The 14,770-nt window shown below is 60.6% G+C and overlaps 2 protein-coding genes across 3 annotated transcripts; one reads left to right on the top strand and one right to left on the bottom strand.

Annotated features, from left to right (window-relative positions):
• LRRC3C (leucine rich repeat containing 3C) lies at positions 1–4,343 on the bottom strand. Its single transcript, XM_039697370.1, has 2 exons — positions 4,295–4,343; positions 1–2,540 (listed from the first exon to the last, which is right to left on the bottom strand). Exon 2 carries the CDS (start codon positions 2,484–2,486, stop codon positions 1,689–1,691), a length of 798 nt encoding a protein of 265 aa, XP_039553304.1. The 5' UTR covers positions 2,487–2,540; positions 4,295–4,343; the 3' UTR covers positions 1–1,688.
• Positions 4,344–7,488: 3,145 nt separating this feature from the next.
• ORMDL3 (ORMDL sphingolipid biosynthesis regulator 3) lies at positions 7,489–14,324 on the top strand. Of its 2 annotated transcripts, none has more exons than XM_039697119.1 (4): positions 7,489–7,566; positions 11,315–11,515; positions 12,691–12,842; positions 12,971–14,324. In XM_039697119.1, the coding sequence occupies exons 2-4, from the start codon at positions 11,342–11,344 to the stop codon at positions 13,104–13,106; spliced, it is 462 nt and encodes a 153-aa protein (XP_039553053.1). In that variant the 5' UTR covers positions 7,489–7,566; positions 11,315–11,341; the 3' UTR covers positions 13,107–14,324. The 2 variants fall into 2 exon arrangements, with proteins under 2 accessions (XP_039553053.1, XP_039553054.1); XM_039697120.1 differs by lacking the exon at positions 7,489–7,566 and adding an exon at positions 9,820–9,915.
• Positions 14,325–14,770: the final 446 nt, after the last annotated feature.

The following is a 14,770-nucleotide window of genomic DNA, read 5'->3' as shown; positions in this document are numbered from 1 at the left end:
TCCAAAGTAAAAGCCAAATTTATTGTCGTATAAAGTAAGAACTAAAATGTCCCTTAACCCAAACGCAGATGGGTCGGGTGGTCCCGGCACCCCCCATGCTGCGGGCCTGGGGGGAGCAGCTTGGGGGGTTCAGTGGGGTCCCCCCCAGCCCCTTTTCTCCTCAGCAGGTTGTAGAGGGGGAAGGAGCTGCCGTGGGGCTGCGGGGACGCCCGGGTGGGAGCTGGGGCTGAGGTGTTTGTGCGTTGCAGAGCTCCTGCTCTGTGCTGGAATCAGGCACTTGGGGAAGGGTGGGCCCTGCTCCTGGCCAGCTCAGTCCCATGGCTCCCACCAGCACCGGGGCACGAGGGCAGGGGCAGCGGCTGGAGCTGCCACACCAGGGGCTGAGGCTGGGCCTGGCAGCAAGGCAGCTCTGGCTCGGCACACAGGAGGTTCCAGCAGCTTTGGTTGGTGCTCTTGGTGAGTTAAGGCAATTTAGCATTGGTTGGTTTAAAAAAAAGGCCAAAACCAGCAAAACCAGATGTCCCAGAGGCCAGACAGGCAGGTGGAAGAGCCTGGGGCTGCTCTGGTTTTGCTCTGAGTTGCCACTTGGACCCTGCATGCCCAAAAGTGGGCACTGACCCCTGTCTTTGCCAGCCCTGTGCCCAGCATCGCCTCCACCACTGCCACCAGGAACCTGCAGCCCAATACTGGAAGCATCAAGAAGGGACTTTGGGATATTTTAGGGGAGATTCAGGCTCCTGACAGCAGTGCAGGAGTGAGGAGAGGACAGAGGAGCCGTGGCAGCTCCCTCCATCCTGCTTCCCATCACAGTGACCGGTCAGCAGCTTGTGAGGTGGGAGCTCCCCTCCAGCAGTGACACGGGCAGATGGCCAAGGGTGCTGCCAACACCGAGAGCACCGAGGGGAAACCCACTCCCCCAACATCCCAGCAGGGCTGGACCCACCGCCAGGACCCCCAGCTGCCCCTCCCTCAGCACCCGCATCCCTTGGCAGCCCCAAAGGGCTCTGCCCCAGGGAGTTCATTCCCCGTTTGGTTCTCTCCGAGGGGAAAGGCCCTGGGTTTGCCCATCAGCGACCCCATGTCTGAGTGGGGACTCCCACGCCCCTTGCCCCACCTGGCCGGAGTGCCGGGAAAGGGGCAGGGAGATGAAAGGGAAGATGGGGCGGCACCAAGCGGTGTGTCCCCACCCCCTGCCCCACCTCTTGGTCCCTCCAGGGCCAGTGACCTGGCGGGCACTGGCCTTGCACCCGTACTGCTCCTCCCCTCTGCCCTCCCGGCAGGGATCCAGGCCCAGGCTGCCCTGGGCTGCCGTACCATCCCCTGGGCAGCCGAGGGGGAGCCGGGGAGAGAGAAAACACCGATTCCATTAATGCCCCAAGGGATCTCTGCAAAGGAAATATAAAAGTTTCAGATGAAGTCCAAATGTCCGAGTCAGTCAGAGCAATGGCCACATGCCAGGGGGATGCTCCGTGTTGCTCCAGTCCTGCAAAACTTGGGAGGAGCTGAGGCTCCTCCGTGCTCATGTCTGATATCCGTCCCTGACCTCAGCCACCAGAGCCAGGGACTCATCAGCCGTGGCTGCTGCTTCCAGGAGGAGAACAGAACAAATCCATGAGTATCTGTGCGATGCCAGTGGCTGGTGACAGTCCCTGGAGTGGCCGGTCCCCACGTCCTGCAGGGTGCTGTGCTCACACCACAGTGCTGATGGTGGATGACTCCTCCGACCGCCGCTGTTTGCTGGGCAGCGACTTGAGATACTCCAGGTGCCTCCGGGCGTCCTCCTGGTTCTGCCTGACGTAATAAACCAGGTAGGAAATCACCATGGCGAACCAGCCGAACATGGTGACCAGCATGGCGATGTCCGTGGTCTTCTTGTACACGTTGCAGAAGTCTGTGTCGGCAGTGAGCTGCAGGAAGGCTTTGCCCACGTGCTCCTCCTGCGTGGAGGAGTCGCACACGATGCCCCCCGAGGAGTCGGCCGCCAGCTCCACGGCACGGATCAGCTCCTGCAGCCGGCAGTCACACAGCCACGGGTTGTTGGACAGGTTCACCTTGGCCTTCAGGTTGCTAAAGGCGTCTTTGCTGACCGACACCAGCCTGTTGGAAGACAAATCCAGAGAGTGTAGGTGCTCTGCCAGGCCCTGGAAAGCCCCGGTTTCAATTCTGGCGATGGCATTGTGGGACAGATCCAGCTCCAGCAGGAGCGGCAGGTCCCGGAAGGCATCGCGAGGCAGGAAGGGGATTTGGTTGAAGTCCAGGTAGAGTTTGTTGGTGTCATTGGGGATGTCCCTGGGGACCTCGGTCAGCTGAGCGTTGCTGCAGCGAAAGGTCTTCAGCCCCTCCTCTTCTGAGGGGTAACAGCCCTTGGGGAAGGCAGCGGCTGGAGGGAGGCAGGAGCCCAGGAGGAGGAGGAGGAGGAGGAAGAGGCTCTGCAGGAGCAGTCCCATGGTGATGGGGCGGAGGAGAACCCCCTGTGCTGCAGTCATGGTGCTGCACTGCCTTCCTCACACCCACAGCGGCTTCAGCTGGACTTGGCACATCTGAGACAGGGACAACAAGGGGACAGTGTCAGGCTCGGGGAGACGGGGGCAGAACTGTCACTGTGCTGGCTGTGAGCACCACATCTGACCCTAGCCACGAAGCAGGGACAAGGATGGGGACCAGGACAGCCGTCATGGCTCACACTTTCCCCATGCCGGGCCATCACCTCGCCCTAGGCTCCTGCGTGGCAGGATCAGGCCCCAGGGGCTGGGCTCGTCTCCTGCGCCGGCAGCTGGGTTGTAACAACCGGAGGCGCTCGGGCTGAGCCAGAGGCGGGGTGAGCTCCCGCCCTGCCAAGGTCACGCTGCTCGCTGCTCGCAGGAGGCCGATGCATCCTGCGGCGCCCGGGGAACGCACCAGAGCGAGCCCCGGCTCCGGGCGAGCGGCCGCTGCAGGCGGCCCCCGGGGAATGCCACGGAAAACATGTGCAGGCAGCGGCTCAGCAGGTTCCTGCTCCCGGCTCCGCTCTCCGGGAGCGCCAGGGGCACACGCCAGGGTTTTCTCCTCCCGAGGGGATGGGCACAGGTGGGTGCTGGGTGCTGCCGTGCTCTGCCCGCTGCCACCCCACCGTGGGGTCGGGCTGCTCACACCACCCCGTAACCATGGGCCCCATCCAGCCCTTGATTCCGGAGGGGAAAAGCGTCAGCAGGAAAGAAACAAAAACAGAAAAAGGAAATTCACTGGAGCTGAGCGTGCAACGAGTTCCCAGGGTGGTGGCAGCAGATAAGGGCCGTGTCTGAGCGCTCCGAGCGCTGCCCGGCTCTCCCAGCCCTGGGTCCCACCGCGTCCAGTGGTCCCAGCCTGTCCCTGTGCCGGCCGTGGCAGAGCAGCTCTGGGGGCAGGATCCAGGTGCTCTCCCACCATCCCAAAATCGGAGCTACTGATGCTACAGGCACCTGTGTCAGCCGGTCGGGCAGAGCTCAGTGCTGCTGCGGGAGCCCCGAGCTCTGCCACCAGCAAAGCTGCCTCCGGTCCCTCTGCTCCCCGGAGCACCCCAACACCGCAAATCTGCCTCGGGGTGCTGCCCGGGGCTCCTCGGTGTGCTGCAGAGGTGGCCACCCAAGGGTGGTCCCCAGGCACAGGCAGGAGAGCACCCGAGTGCTGGGCACTGTCACACAGCCCTGCCACGCCGACACACCCCAAGGTCACACCTGTGCAGAGCTCAGCCTGCACTGCCGGAGCGCCGGGATCCAGGAGGGTCCTCAGAGGGAGCCAGAGCTCAGGGCACACCAGGGGCACCGGGACCCCGGAGCCCACACTGCACCAGCCCCCCAGGTCTTCCAGAGATAACCCGGGACAAACACAGCCCCTGGGCACCCTCTTCCCGCCGCCCGGGAAACCACCGGAATGAGCCGGGACCCGGTGTCCCGGGAGGGGGCTGCTTCGTCCACGGAACCGGGACACCCCTGCGGGCGGGATGCGGACCAGAAACGGCAGCGGCGACAGCCAGCCAGCCAGCCCCTGCCCCACCGCGGGGCTCCCACCCGCAGCAGGGCGCGGGGATCCCCAGCCCGACCCCGGGGGTGGCCGCCAGCGCCAGGAAATGCTGTTGAGGAGCCGGGGGCAATAAGGGCGCCAGGATCCTCCGTGAGCCCGGGGATGCCCGGGGATCCCCCCGGCCCCGCTTGGCACCGGGGGCGTCGCAGGCGAGGGAAGCCCCGGTGCTTCCCCGGGGGAAGCTCCGCTCTGCGCGGCGCTGCCGGCCCTCCCCTCCCCGCCTCCCGCCGCACCGGGGGTCCCGTTGCGGACTCACCTGCCTGCGCAGCCCCCGGCGGCGGAGCGGCCCCGCGCCGTGGGCGGGATCCTCCGCCCGGGCCTCCCCGGGGCTCCCCGCCCCCGACCCGCCCCGCCGGGGGGGCCGCGCAGCGCCGAGCACCCTCGGCCCCGCGCCCGAAGCCTTCCCAGCTTCCCAGAAGCGCTGCCCCGGCTCCTCAGAGCGGGAAGACAGCGGAGAGAGGCAGTGAGGAGCTGCCGCGACCCCCGAGCCGGGGGCAGCTGGGGCCGGGGCGTCCTGGGACACTCCATGGCCTCCCCCCACCGCGTTCCCGCCGAACTCCGTTGGGAGCCCGCCCGGTTCCGCTCGGCCTCCCGGTGCCCCCCGGTGCTGCCCCCGCAACCCCCCAGGAATCCCCTCATCCTCTCCCCAGCTGTTCGGAGAGAGCAGGACCCCCCTACTCCCACTCCGGCGGGGTCACGGTGCCCCCCCCGCCCCGCACCGGCATCGCTTACTCGGGGAAACCCGACCCGCGGCGGTGGCACCGGGCGGGGCGGGATGCAGGGGAACCGGAGTGGGTCCCCAGCCCAGCCCCCAGCTTTCCGGGCCGGGGGCCTCCGGGCTGGGCTGCGGCTCGGGGTCCCGCCGCCCCGGGGCACCGGCGAGTCAAACTCAGGACCATGGAGAGCGGCCGCCGTTACCGGGCCCCGGGGCCGCCGGGCGGGACGCGGCTCCCGCTGCCCCGGTCCCGATCTCCGCGGCGGGAGAGCCCTGCCCCGGGCACTGACGTTCTCCCGCTGCTGCGGGGGGATAAAACGTTTAGGAGGCGCCTGGCCTGGATCTCGCTTCAATTAGGAAAAGGGAACCTGACGGCAGCCAGGCACGGCCGCGGGCAGATCCTCCCCGGAGACCCCGCACTCCCCCGAGCCCCGCTGGCTCTGGCACCCTGGAAGTGCTCAAAAAACGTGTGGATGTGTACTTGGGGACATGGTTTAGTGCTGAAGGTGACAGTGCTTGCTTGTTGGTTGGAGTCGACGATCTTAGAGGTCTTTTTGATGTTTCCATGCCCGTAGCTAAGGCCAACGCCACCCGGTGCCGGGCTCACCGGGCAGGCTTGTCCCGGGACACCGGCAGGCACCGGCAGCCACAGCTGGTGCTGTTGAGCACTTCTCTGGCACGTCCCAGTTCGGCCGGGGAGCGGAGCAGCCCCGTGCTGCCCATCGCCATCCCCAGCGCCGCCGGGAGCTCCAGCAGGAGCAGGGACGGGCTCGTGTTGGGATGTGGCGGCTCCGGTGACACAGCCCCCCGGTGACACAGCCCCCCGGTGACACAGCCCCCCGGTGACAAGCAGCGGGACGAGGCCGAGGGGCCAAGGTGACACCCGGGTGCGTGGGGGACTGAGCTGGGACCCGGAGAGGCCGTGGGTGACCCCGGCAGCGGGAGCAGCCCCCGGGCTGCACCCCACGGGGGTCCCACCAGCACAAAACCTGCAGTGCAGCACGACCCACGCGGACCCTCCCCACATCAGGATGGCTAAAAATAGCTGGCACCGGCTTCTCGCTGCTGCCACGGAACTAAATATAACCGGCATCGACCGGCCAGCGGGACCGGCAGCAGGCAGAGCGGGAGCTGAGAACGGCCCGGCACTGGCAGGGCTGGGAGCGAGCGAGGCCTGGGAATCCACACGGGAACAGGCCCCCCTGAGCACCGGGGGGACGCGGGTGCAGCTGCCGGTGAGCGGATGGCGCCGGATCCCCCCGGGAACTCCCCGCCCCCGGTGCCGGTGTTCCCCGGGCGGGTGAACGCGGTGTGGGGAGCCCAGGGAGCGGGGTCGGGTCCCCCCCGCTCTCCACCGGCAGCGGCGGCTGCTGCATCACGGAGAGCGATGAATATTTATGGGCGGTTAAAAATAGCTGCTGCATTGTGCTTCCCCCTCACGTGCGGAGCCAGCGGGGTGCGGGGAAGCTGCTAAATTAGATGTCACCGCGCAGAGAGCTGCTCAGTCAGGCAGGAGCAGGATAAAAATAGAGCCTGCTGTGCGTGCGTGGATCTCCTGCAAAGCAGGAGCGGATCCCGTGGGATCCCCCGCCTCCGCACCGGCATCCCCGCACCGCGCCCTGCCAAGAGGGCACCGCAGCGGAGCCGGGCGGGGACAGCGCGGTTCCACCGGGTGGCAATCGGTGGCTTTTCGTCTGCTTTACCCGCCATGTGCGTCTCTCCGAGCCCAAAGGAGGCAGACACTGCTGAGCTCTGGCTCCGGCGGTGACCCTGTGCCCTGGCAGCAGCACGGTGCCAGCGTGTGACACCCGGGCAGCCTGCGGGGTCTCTGCGCTCTCGCCGTGCCCTGGAGCCGAGGCAGGACGGACGGACAGGGTCAGGACACACAGCTCAGCGTGGAGGCGCGGGGGCACTCAGGGAACCTCGATATCGCTGTGATTCCACCTGAGCCAACACCAAATCCCAGCGTGGGCTGTGCCGAGCAAAATGTCTGTGCCAGCTCGGGGGGCAGCGCCAGGGGCAGCCGGGAGCAGCTCGCTCGGGCCCCGGGGTGCCAGGGGCTCTGCTCGGCTCCGGGCAGGGGGTTTGCTGCCCCTCGGCTGCTGGAAGAGCCGGCAGCAGGCGCTCACAGGGCCCTGCACAGATGGCTGCGGCACCCGTGGGCCGTGCCAGCCCCACGCGATGAGCTTTGATGGTTGTGCAAACAAAAGCGGAGCCAGATGGTCTCCCCCGCGCTCCAGCGCTGGAATCCCGCGCTCGCTCCCAGCCCCGACCTTGGCTGGGTGTCCTGCGGCGCTGCCGGCCTGCCCGGGCTGTCTGCACAATGCTGCTGCTGGGCTTTTGATGCTATCATGGAATCAGAGTAGTTTGGGTGGGAAGGGACTTTAAAAACCCCGCAGTCCCACCCCATGCCACGGGCAGGGACACATCCCAGTTCCCCAGATCGCTCCAAGCCCTGCCCAGCCTGGCCTCGCGCACTTCCAGGGATGGGGCAGCCACAGCTCCGGCTGGAAGCTCCCCCAGCCCCGGATTTCCCCTGGGAGAAGCGGCAGGGGGTGCAGCCCACCCTCCCAGGGCAGCCGGGTCTGGGGTCCGCTGTGAGCGGAGCGGGGCTCGCTGCATCCCCCGCCGCCCTTCCCGGAGCCGCTCCCGCCGGTTCCCGTGGCGGCTCCGCCTCCGCCGCCGCTGCCGGACTACAGCTCCCGGCGTGCCGCGGCGGGGCGGGCCGAGGGGCCGCCGGGAGCGCACGGGAGAGCACCGGGAGCGCCCGCCGAGCCGAGCCGAGCCGGGCCGGGCCGGAGCGGGCGGGAGCGGTGAGTGCGGGCCGGGGGCTCTGCGCTCCCCGGGGGCTCTGCGGCCGAGCCCCGCGGCGGGGCCGGGGGAAGGTGCCTCGCACGGGCCCGGCCCGAAAGGAAAACAGCCCAAAAGAGAGAAGCGGGTGCTGGGATGGAGCCGGGGAGCGGCGGGGTGGGAGCGGGGGTCCCGGGTGGCAGTGCGGGTCTCCACGGAGCGGAGCCGGGCCGGGAGCCCACGGCCTCCCGGGGCACCGTCCCGTCCCGGGAAAACGGGGAGGAAAGTGGGGTCTGGGGTTCCACGCGAGCCCGGAGGAGCCCAGCCTCGGCCTTCTCTTGGTGTCCAAGATCTCCCGTTAAATCCACCGGGAAAGGCCGAGGCCCCGCGGCGGCTCACGCGTGTCCTCGTCCCCGTGTCCCCCGTGTCCTCTCCGGGGCTCTGGCAGCCCCGGGCCCCCCGAGGAGGAACCGGGCAGCGCTGGGGCTCAGACAGGTCCAGCACGGCCCCGGGCTGCAGGGACACGGAGCGCTGTGTTCCCAGTGTCACCTCTCACCCAGCCCAGCCCAGCAGCGTCCCCCATGTCCTCCGCTGCACAGAAGGGTTTAAGGGATTTGTTTGGGAGGTGGCAGCTGTTGCTGCCGGAGATTGGGATCTGTGATCCGTGGGATCATCGTCACCTGCAGGCTGGGAACACTCGAGATCAAGATGAGCACCCGAGCCCTCCTTCCCTCCCCAGCCCAGTGAAGATCCTGCAGCAGGGTGCCAGGGTTGGAGCATGACCCTGAAACCCCTGGGGAAGGGTGCCAGCCCTGCCAAATCATAGGATCGTTTATTTAGGGTGGAAAAGGCCTTTAAGATCATCAAATCCAGGCGTTAAGCAAGGGAACAGGAAGAGATGGTGGTCACACTCCACTGGGGACAAAGGTGAGCCAGGAGCTGGCACTGGACAGGGAGCAGGACAGGCAGGATGAGGGCTCAGCTGTGCCCTTTGCCACTGGCCACAGCTCTGACTTTTCCCCTCCTTGGATGGCCACTGTCCAATGTCAGCACAGCCCTGACCTTCACCCTCAGCCTGGTGCAACATTCAGGATTTTCTGTTCCAAAAAAAAAAAGTGGGAAAGCAGAGCCTGGCAGGAACTGCTCGGGGAAGGGGGGCTGGAGTCCTTCACAGGGTGGCTGTGTCTTGTTGTCCTGCAGGTGAACAAATCCTGGTGTGGAATTAGAAAGCAAACATGGGATGTGGGATGGGGGTAGGGACAGAGCTCTGGGAGCTCCTGTGCCCTCAGCCAAGCTTGTGCAATCCAAAATTTAGGAGAGCTGGGCCAAGGCAGAGCTGGTGAAATATTTAAGGTGGGGAAGGACAGAGTTGGAGACATGGAATCACCCTCATTGCAGCAGTGAGTGCTTGGTGTGTGTATGTCCTGCAAGAATGAATTAACCTCTCATGTGTTCCAGCATCCCACCCCTCTAATCCTTAATTTCACAAGGAAGGGAAACTGAGGCACAGAAGGAGAAATCCTTCACATACAGCTTCCAAGTGGGCCCTTTCCCACCCAGTTGTGGGTCTGCAACTGCCCTCATTTGCAGAGGAGACCAAATCCAAGCTGCTCCTTAGCTTTGGAAGTTGTGGTTGGAAATTCCACAGCACCAGCCATGTGCACCTCTGGCTGCAGGGAGCTTCCACAGCCCTTGGATAACTCAGGAAAGGTTCCTGGAGAGAAGGCTTTTAACTGTTGATGAAACTAGATTTTAAGGGCTCCAGTGAGAGCAAGGATCACTTTCTGTGGGCAGTCCCTCCTCCTGCACCCCTCTGTTGCTCCTAGCCCCAGCCCTGTGGTTCCTCCTGCTGCACAGCTGGAATCCCACAGACACAGCTCTCTGTGGAGCATCCAGCTGTTCCTCACGCCTGTCTCCAGCATCCTCCAGACTAAACAATCTCATTTCCTTCCAGCTGTCCTTGCAGGTCATGTTTTTCCTACACCTCTGTTCATTTTCTCCAGCTCCTCCCAGGACTGGACAGTGTTCACCCAACATCCAGGAGAACCATTTCCCATGTCTGGCACTCAGCACTCCTGTTTACACATTCCGTAGGGTGATTTTCTTTTTGTTGTTGTAACAATCTGACCCTTTTTGACTCATTTATCCTTTGCCCCAACCTTCTGAGAGCCCTTGGGAATTGCAGCAGTTTTAGGACAGAGCTGCTCCCTCTGCCAGGGGTGAAATGTTGAACTCTGGCTCTCAGTCCTGTTTCCAAATCAAACTTTGGGCTTTTCTCTGGAATATCCATAAGTTGGTGACCTGGGAGTTGGGCAACAAAGAGTGAGCAGCCCACTGACCTGCAGCCACTTTCCTGGAAACAAAATCTCCAGGTATGAGCCCCTGATGGAGTGAGGTGAGGATGTGCAGCAACAGCTGCCTGTGTGCATGGGAGAGGTTTGGGAGTTACTTGGAGCATTCCAAGAGCTGTGGAGTGGAGGCTGGCTGTGAGTCCCAGCCCTGGGCAGGAGTGGGGATGGTGCCAGCTCCTGAGCCAAGGCAGGCCCAGCACTGTGAGGGAGCTGGGAACAGCTGGCAGTGAGGAGAGTGTGATGTTGGATCTGGCTCGAGCTCGCCTCCGGAGAGCTGGAGGGAACAGCAACACAGCTTCCAGCTGTGGGAAGCAAGAGCAAAGGCACAAGGCCAGACATCAGGAAACAGCCTTCACTGTGGGGTGCTGTGGCCAAGGAGGATGAACTGGATCATCTCATCAAGCTCCTCTTCCGTGGGACACAGGGATGATTTTACAGAAGAGTTTCCCTGGTGTTGGTGTGAAGACATTCAGCTTTACAGTGGGTTTAGTTTGTGCTGTTTTCTGTAATCCCTGGATATCAGTGAGCCAGAGCTCCCCTGCTGCCACTGGCACTGTGTCAGTCCAGAAAGCCACTTGATACCTTCACTGTCTCAGAGGCACCACTCCAAGGACTTGCTCTGAGAGGGTGATACTCTCTTGCTTCCTCTCCCTCCTGGCATTGTCCAGAAAGCCATCTTTGTGCTCCTCCTACATGGCAGTCGTTCTTTCCAGGTAGGGGAAGGGCTGACTCCTCCACAGCTCTTCCTCCTGAACATCCTCCCAAGGCACTTTGAGCTGTTATCTCTCCCTTTTTGCGTTCCTCAAGAAGTATCTCATTCCTTCCCTGGGGGGCAATTTTTTTTTAGTCCTCTTTTTTTCCCCTCTGTAAGTATTAAATCTGAAGGCAAAACACGTGAGCCAGAGCAGGAGACCAGCAAACCTCCTGAGCTGTGCAGAACCATGTTAATTTAGTTAAATTAATTAGGAGATCTGTTGATACAGAGCCTTTCCTCTGGAAATGCTCTGTTCCCTTCCCAAGTTTAAGTCATGCTGACTCCATAAACATGCAGGAAGCTTCCTGTGCTGTGTGTTTCCATGATTAACACTGTGATGAGATTTAAAAGTGCTTAAAAGTATTGGTTTGAGTTTTGTCAGGCAATCGTGGGATTGAACCTCGACACCTCAGCTTCAGGAAAGCATCTCACATCACAAGAAGCTTCTGTCACAGACAAGCTTCCCACACATAATTCCCAAATCTCAACCACTCCCGGAGTCAGCGACGTCAGCTCTAAGAATGGCAATAGCGAGGGGCAGAGGAGGGAACTGACTGGGGATTTTTATAGCAAACAGCACATTTTGGCTTTGCTTGCCAACCAGCCTGTGCTGAGCCCCGCCGAGCAGTTTGGGTCCGGGCTCTGACCTCGGTGTTTGTGCTGCAGGGGCTGCTGCCAGCCAGGAGGGGCAGGATGAACGTGGGCACGGCGCACAGCGAGGTGAACCCCAACACGCGGGTGATGAACAGCCGTGGCATCTGGCTGTCCTACGTGCTGGGCATCGGGCTGCTGCACGTCGTGCTGCTCAGCATCCCCTTCTTCAGTGTCCCCGTGGTCTGGACTCTCACCAACATCATCCACAACCTGGTAAGGGAGCGGCGTGGCCCGGGACACACATAGGGAGCCTTGGTACAGCTGTTGCTCTGAGCAATGTGCTGAGATTCCTGGTGAAATAATTCCTTTGTGTTTCTAAAGATGAGTTGCTCAATCTCCGGTCCTCAGCTTGTACTGGTGCCTCTGGGTCATGGATTTAAATCCAGCCCAGGTACAGGTGAGGCAGCAACACCTGGTGAGGCTGCTCAGAGGGGACGTGGATTCATTCCCTGCAGGGCAAGTCCTTCATTGTGTCCCCTTCCAAAAGAAATCTGTGACAGACCCCATCACTGGGGTTGGTAAAACCTGAATTGGCCTCGTGAGAGTTAAGAAAAAACAAGATTAACCCCCAGATTTTGTTCTGCCTAAAGTGAAAGATTAGTCCAGGAACTGATTCTTCTCTCTGAAGATCAAATCCCCACATAGGTCCCCTTGGGCACAGGGAACAAAAAACTTCAGGGATGGAGGAACTGATTGTGTATCTTTTATTCTAAATAATATTTCAGCCTGGGAATATTCCAGAGATAAAAATTACAGGGATTGAGGACCCTCATGATAAGCTATTACTAGTGGGGGATAAAAACCTCCACAAACGCCCAAACTGGAGCTGCTCAGGAGATAAAACCTCCACAAACCCTCAAACTGGAGCTGCTCAGGAGATAAAAACAACCACAAAGCCCCAAACTGGAACTGCTCAGCACTCAGCTCACGAGCTTCTGGCTTCTCACCCATCTTCCCTGGCAGCTTTAGTTTCTGGGGACATAAAGGAATTTAAAGGCCAGGAGTGGCTGTACTTGGGAGCTGTGTTTGGAATGTTTGTCTGTGACTCGTGCTCCCCTGGTAATCAGGGGGTGACAGACCTTCTCGCAGACATTTTCGGGGAGCCTTCAGGCAGCAGGCAGGCGCTAATCTCCCGATCGCAGAGATCCCAGGGCTGTAATCTTGCCACCGCTCCTTGGCTCACACCCAGAGCCGAGCGAGAGCTCTGACGTGGAGCAGCCGAGCTGGCCCGGCCTCTCCCAGCTCTCCTTTCCTCCCTTCCCCGGCCGCTCGGGCTTTTCCAGCAGCTCCACATCCCTCTAGTGGAACGGCGCGGGGGTGCAAGCACTGCTCTGGGTCCAGGGTTTTGGGGTGCAGGGCCCCGTGTGCCTCACGTGTGTGTCCTGCAGAGCATGTACATCTTCCTGCACACCGTGAAGGGAACCCCCTTCGAGACCCCGGACCAGGGCAAGGCCCGGCTGCTCACGCACTGGGAGCAGATGGATTATGGAGTCCAGTTCACCGCGTCCCGCAAGTTCCTCACCATCATGCCCATCGTCCTGTGAGTATTCTGGGCTGGCTGAGCCACCTCGTGTCCCAGCACCCGTCAGTGTTGTGTCCTGGGAGTTAAACACACGCAATGCCACAGCTCAGTTTGCCTCTCCCTCTGTTGCCCCCTTCCCTCTGCAGGTATTTTCTAACCAGCTTTTACACCAAGTACGACCGGATACACTTCATCATCAACACCATCTCCCTCATGAGCGTCCTGATCCCCAAACTGCCTCAGCTCCACGGAGTGAGGATCTTTGGCATCAACAAGTACTGAGCAGCGCGGCCGGAGCGGATGGCGGAGCAGCGGGGCCCGGGGGGCTCCTTCCCTCCAGCCCCTTTTCCTCCCCACACACAGACTGGGATGTGGTTTGGCAGTGGCTGTTTAGAGGCAGATCCCAACAGACACATTCCGCATGCTGGATCCTCGTGCCCAATAAATCCAAACCAGCTCCAGAGTAGAGTTTAGCGCGGAGCAGGACGTGCGACACCGGATTTCTCTTCTCCCAGGGTCATCAATAGATGCAAAACCACTGAGACTTTGAGGTACAACAAGGATGAATTCTGGGAAGAGTCTCATCTATTCCAGACATTGAATGACGAGGATAGGGATGAGGGGAAAAGCTTTTAGTGCTGGTACTATTGCTGTGGTAAATGCACTTTAAAATACATTTCCCTTCCTGAAGCTGGGTGCTTTGAGCAGAATGTGAGGGAAATCCAAAGGGATACAGCCAGACTTTCCCAGGACTGGATGGTTTTGGGGTCTGATTTCCAGTTTTAGGTGGGAAGTGGGAGGGGGAAGTGAACGACAGATTTTTATTTTGCAATCTTTGACACCACTGAGAAGGGAAGTTCTTTTCCTAAAAAGAGCACAGGAAGAAGTGACCTGCAGTTGGACAAAGCTTTTGATTTCCTACATCACCATCCGTGTGGTCCAGGGAAAAGGTGGATAGACCCAAAATCATGCTTATTACTTTCAGTTTGTACCCAAATCTGCCCAGGTAACTCCTCTCCCCACCCCAAACTGCTGTTTTTAAGTGCACAGGGGCTCAGTGGGCATTTGGATCAAGGGCTGGGGGCAGGTGATTTAATGACTGACACCAAAGGCCATGGAGCTCCTTGGAGCATGGACATGGACAGGTGTGGGAGAGGCTGACTGGGCAGGTACAGGAGGAGGGCTGATTGCTCTAATCAAGCAGGCAGCCATCCTTGAGTTGGATTTTTCTCCTCACTTCAGCTCCTTGGTTGTTTAAGTGCGTGTGACTGGGATTTGCCAGTTCTGCATGGACTCAAGGGTTGGATTTCTGGCTTAGCTGGAATCTGTCCCTCAGCTTCCATGCCCAAGGGCTGTGTGAGCAGCAGCACCAGCAGCAGATGAATTGACCAGCAAAGGAGTCAATTTGCCACTGATAGTAGATCCTGTCACAGAGGAACAAAATCAAGCCTTTTTCCTCTAAAATCACCACCTAAATAAAGCAGGCTTAGGTTTCCTGGCTGAGACAGCTTTTACTGTTTTACTGAAAATCAGAATGACCTGATTTGCCTTTGGGTTGTGTCCCAGATGGAATGGGCTTTCCCTCACTCTTCCCCTGTAACCCCATGAAAACCTATATTTTTGTTGTCTTAGTGCTTATATCGTTTCACCTTTTTTGACAATTGTATAAATCTTTTAAATCTGCATTTTTTTTGTCCTTGCAGTAGCAAATCCAGCTTTAGAGGCCGTGGTGGAGAGTGTTGAGGATTTGGATGGTCTGAGCATAGGACATGGAAGGGGGAATTTTTAGATCTCTTACTACTCCATGCATAATTTTAGCCAAATTGCTTCACTTCTCTCTCAGACTTCCTTTGGGACTGCTACAGGGAAGGGAAAATATGGAGTGTACCTCAAAGGGCTGCTGGAATTCAGGGAGAATCATCCCCTAATGTGCTTGGAAAGTGGAA

This window comes from Passer montanus, unplaced genomic scaffold, assembly GCF_014805655.1.
Source record: "Passer montanus isolate IOZ18808 unplaced genomic scaffold, ASM1480565v1 scaffold117, whole genome shotgun sequence".
Taxonomy (NCBI): domain Eukaryota; kingdom Metazoa; phylum Chordata; class Aves; order Passeriformes; family Passeridae; genus Passer; species Passer montanus.
This window is presented reverse-complemented; position numbering and strand designations above follow the sequence as displayed.

Bases quoted from the DNA above. Each gene is read 5' to 3' on its own strand.
- ORMDL3 (XM_039697119.1), top strand. From the start codon at position 11,342: ATGAACGTGGGCACGGCGCACAGCGAGGTGAACCCCAACACGCGGGTG. The intron at 11,516-12,690 runs GTAAGGGAGCGG...TGTGTCCTGCAG, and splicing joins CCAACATCATCCACAACCTG to AGCATGTACATCTTCCTGCA. The intron at 12,843-12,970 runs GTGAGTATTCTG...TTCCCTCTGCAG, and splicing joins ACCATCATGCCCATCGTCCT to GTATTTTCTAACCAGCTTTT.
- LRRC3C (XM_039697370.1), bottom strand. From the start codon at position 2,486: ATGACTGCAGCACAGGGGGTTCTCCTCCGCCCCATCACCATGGGACTG.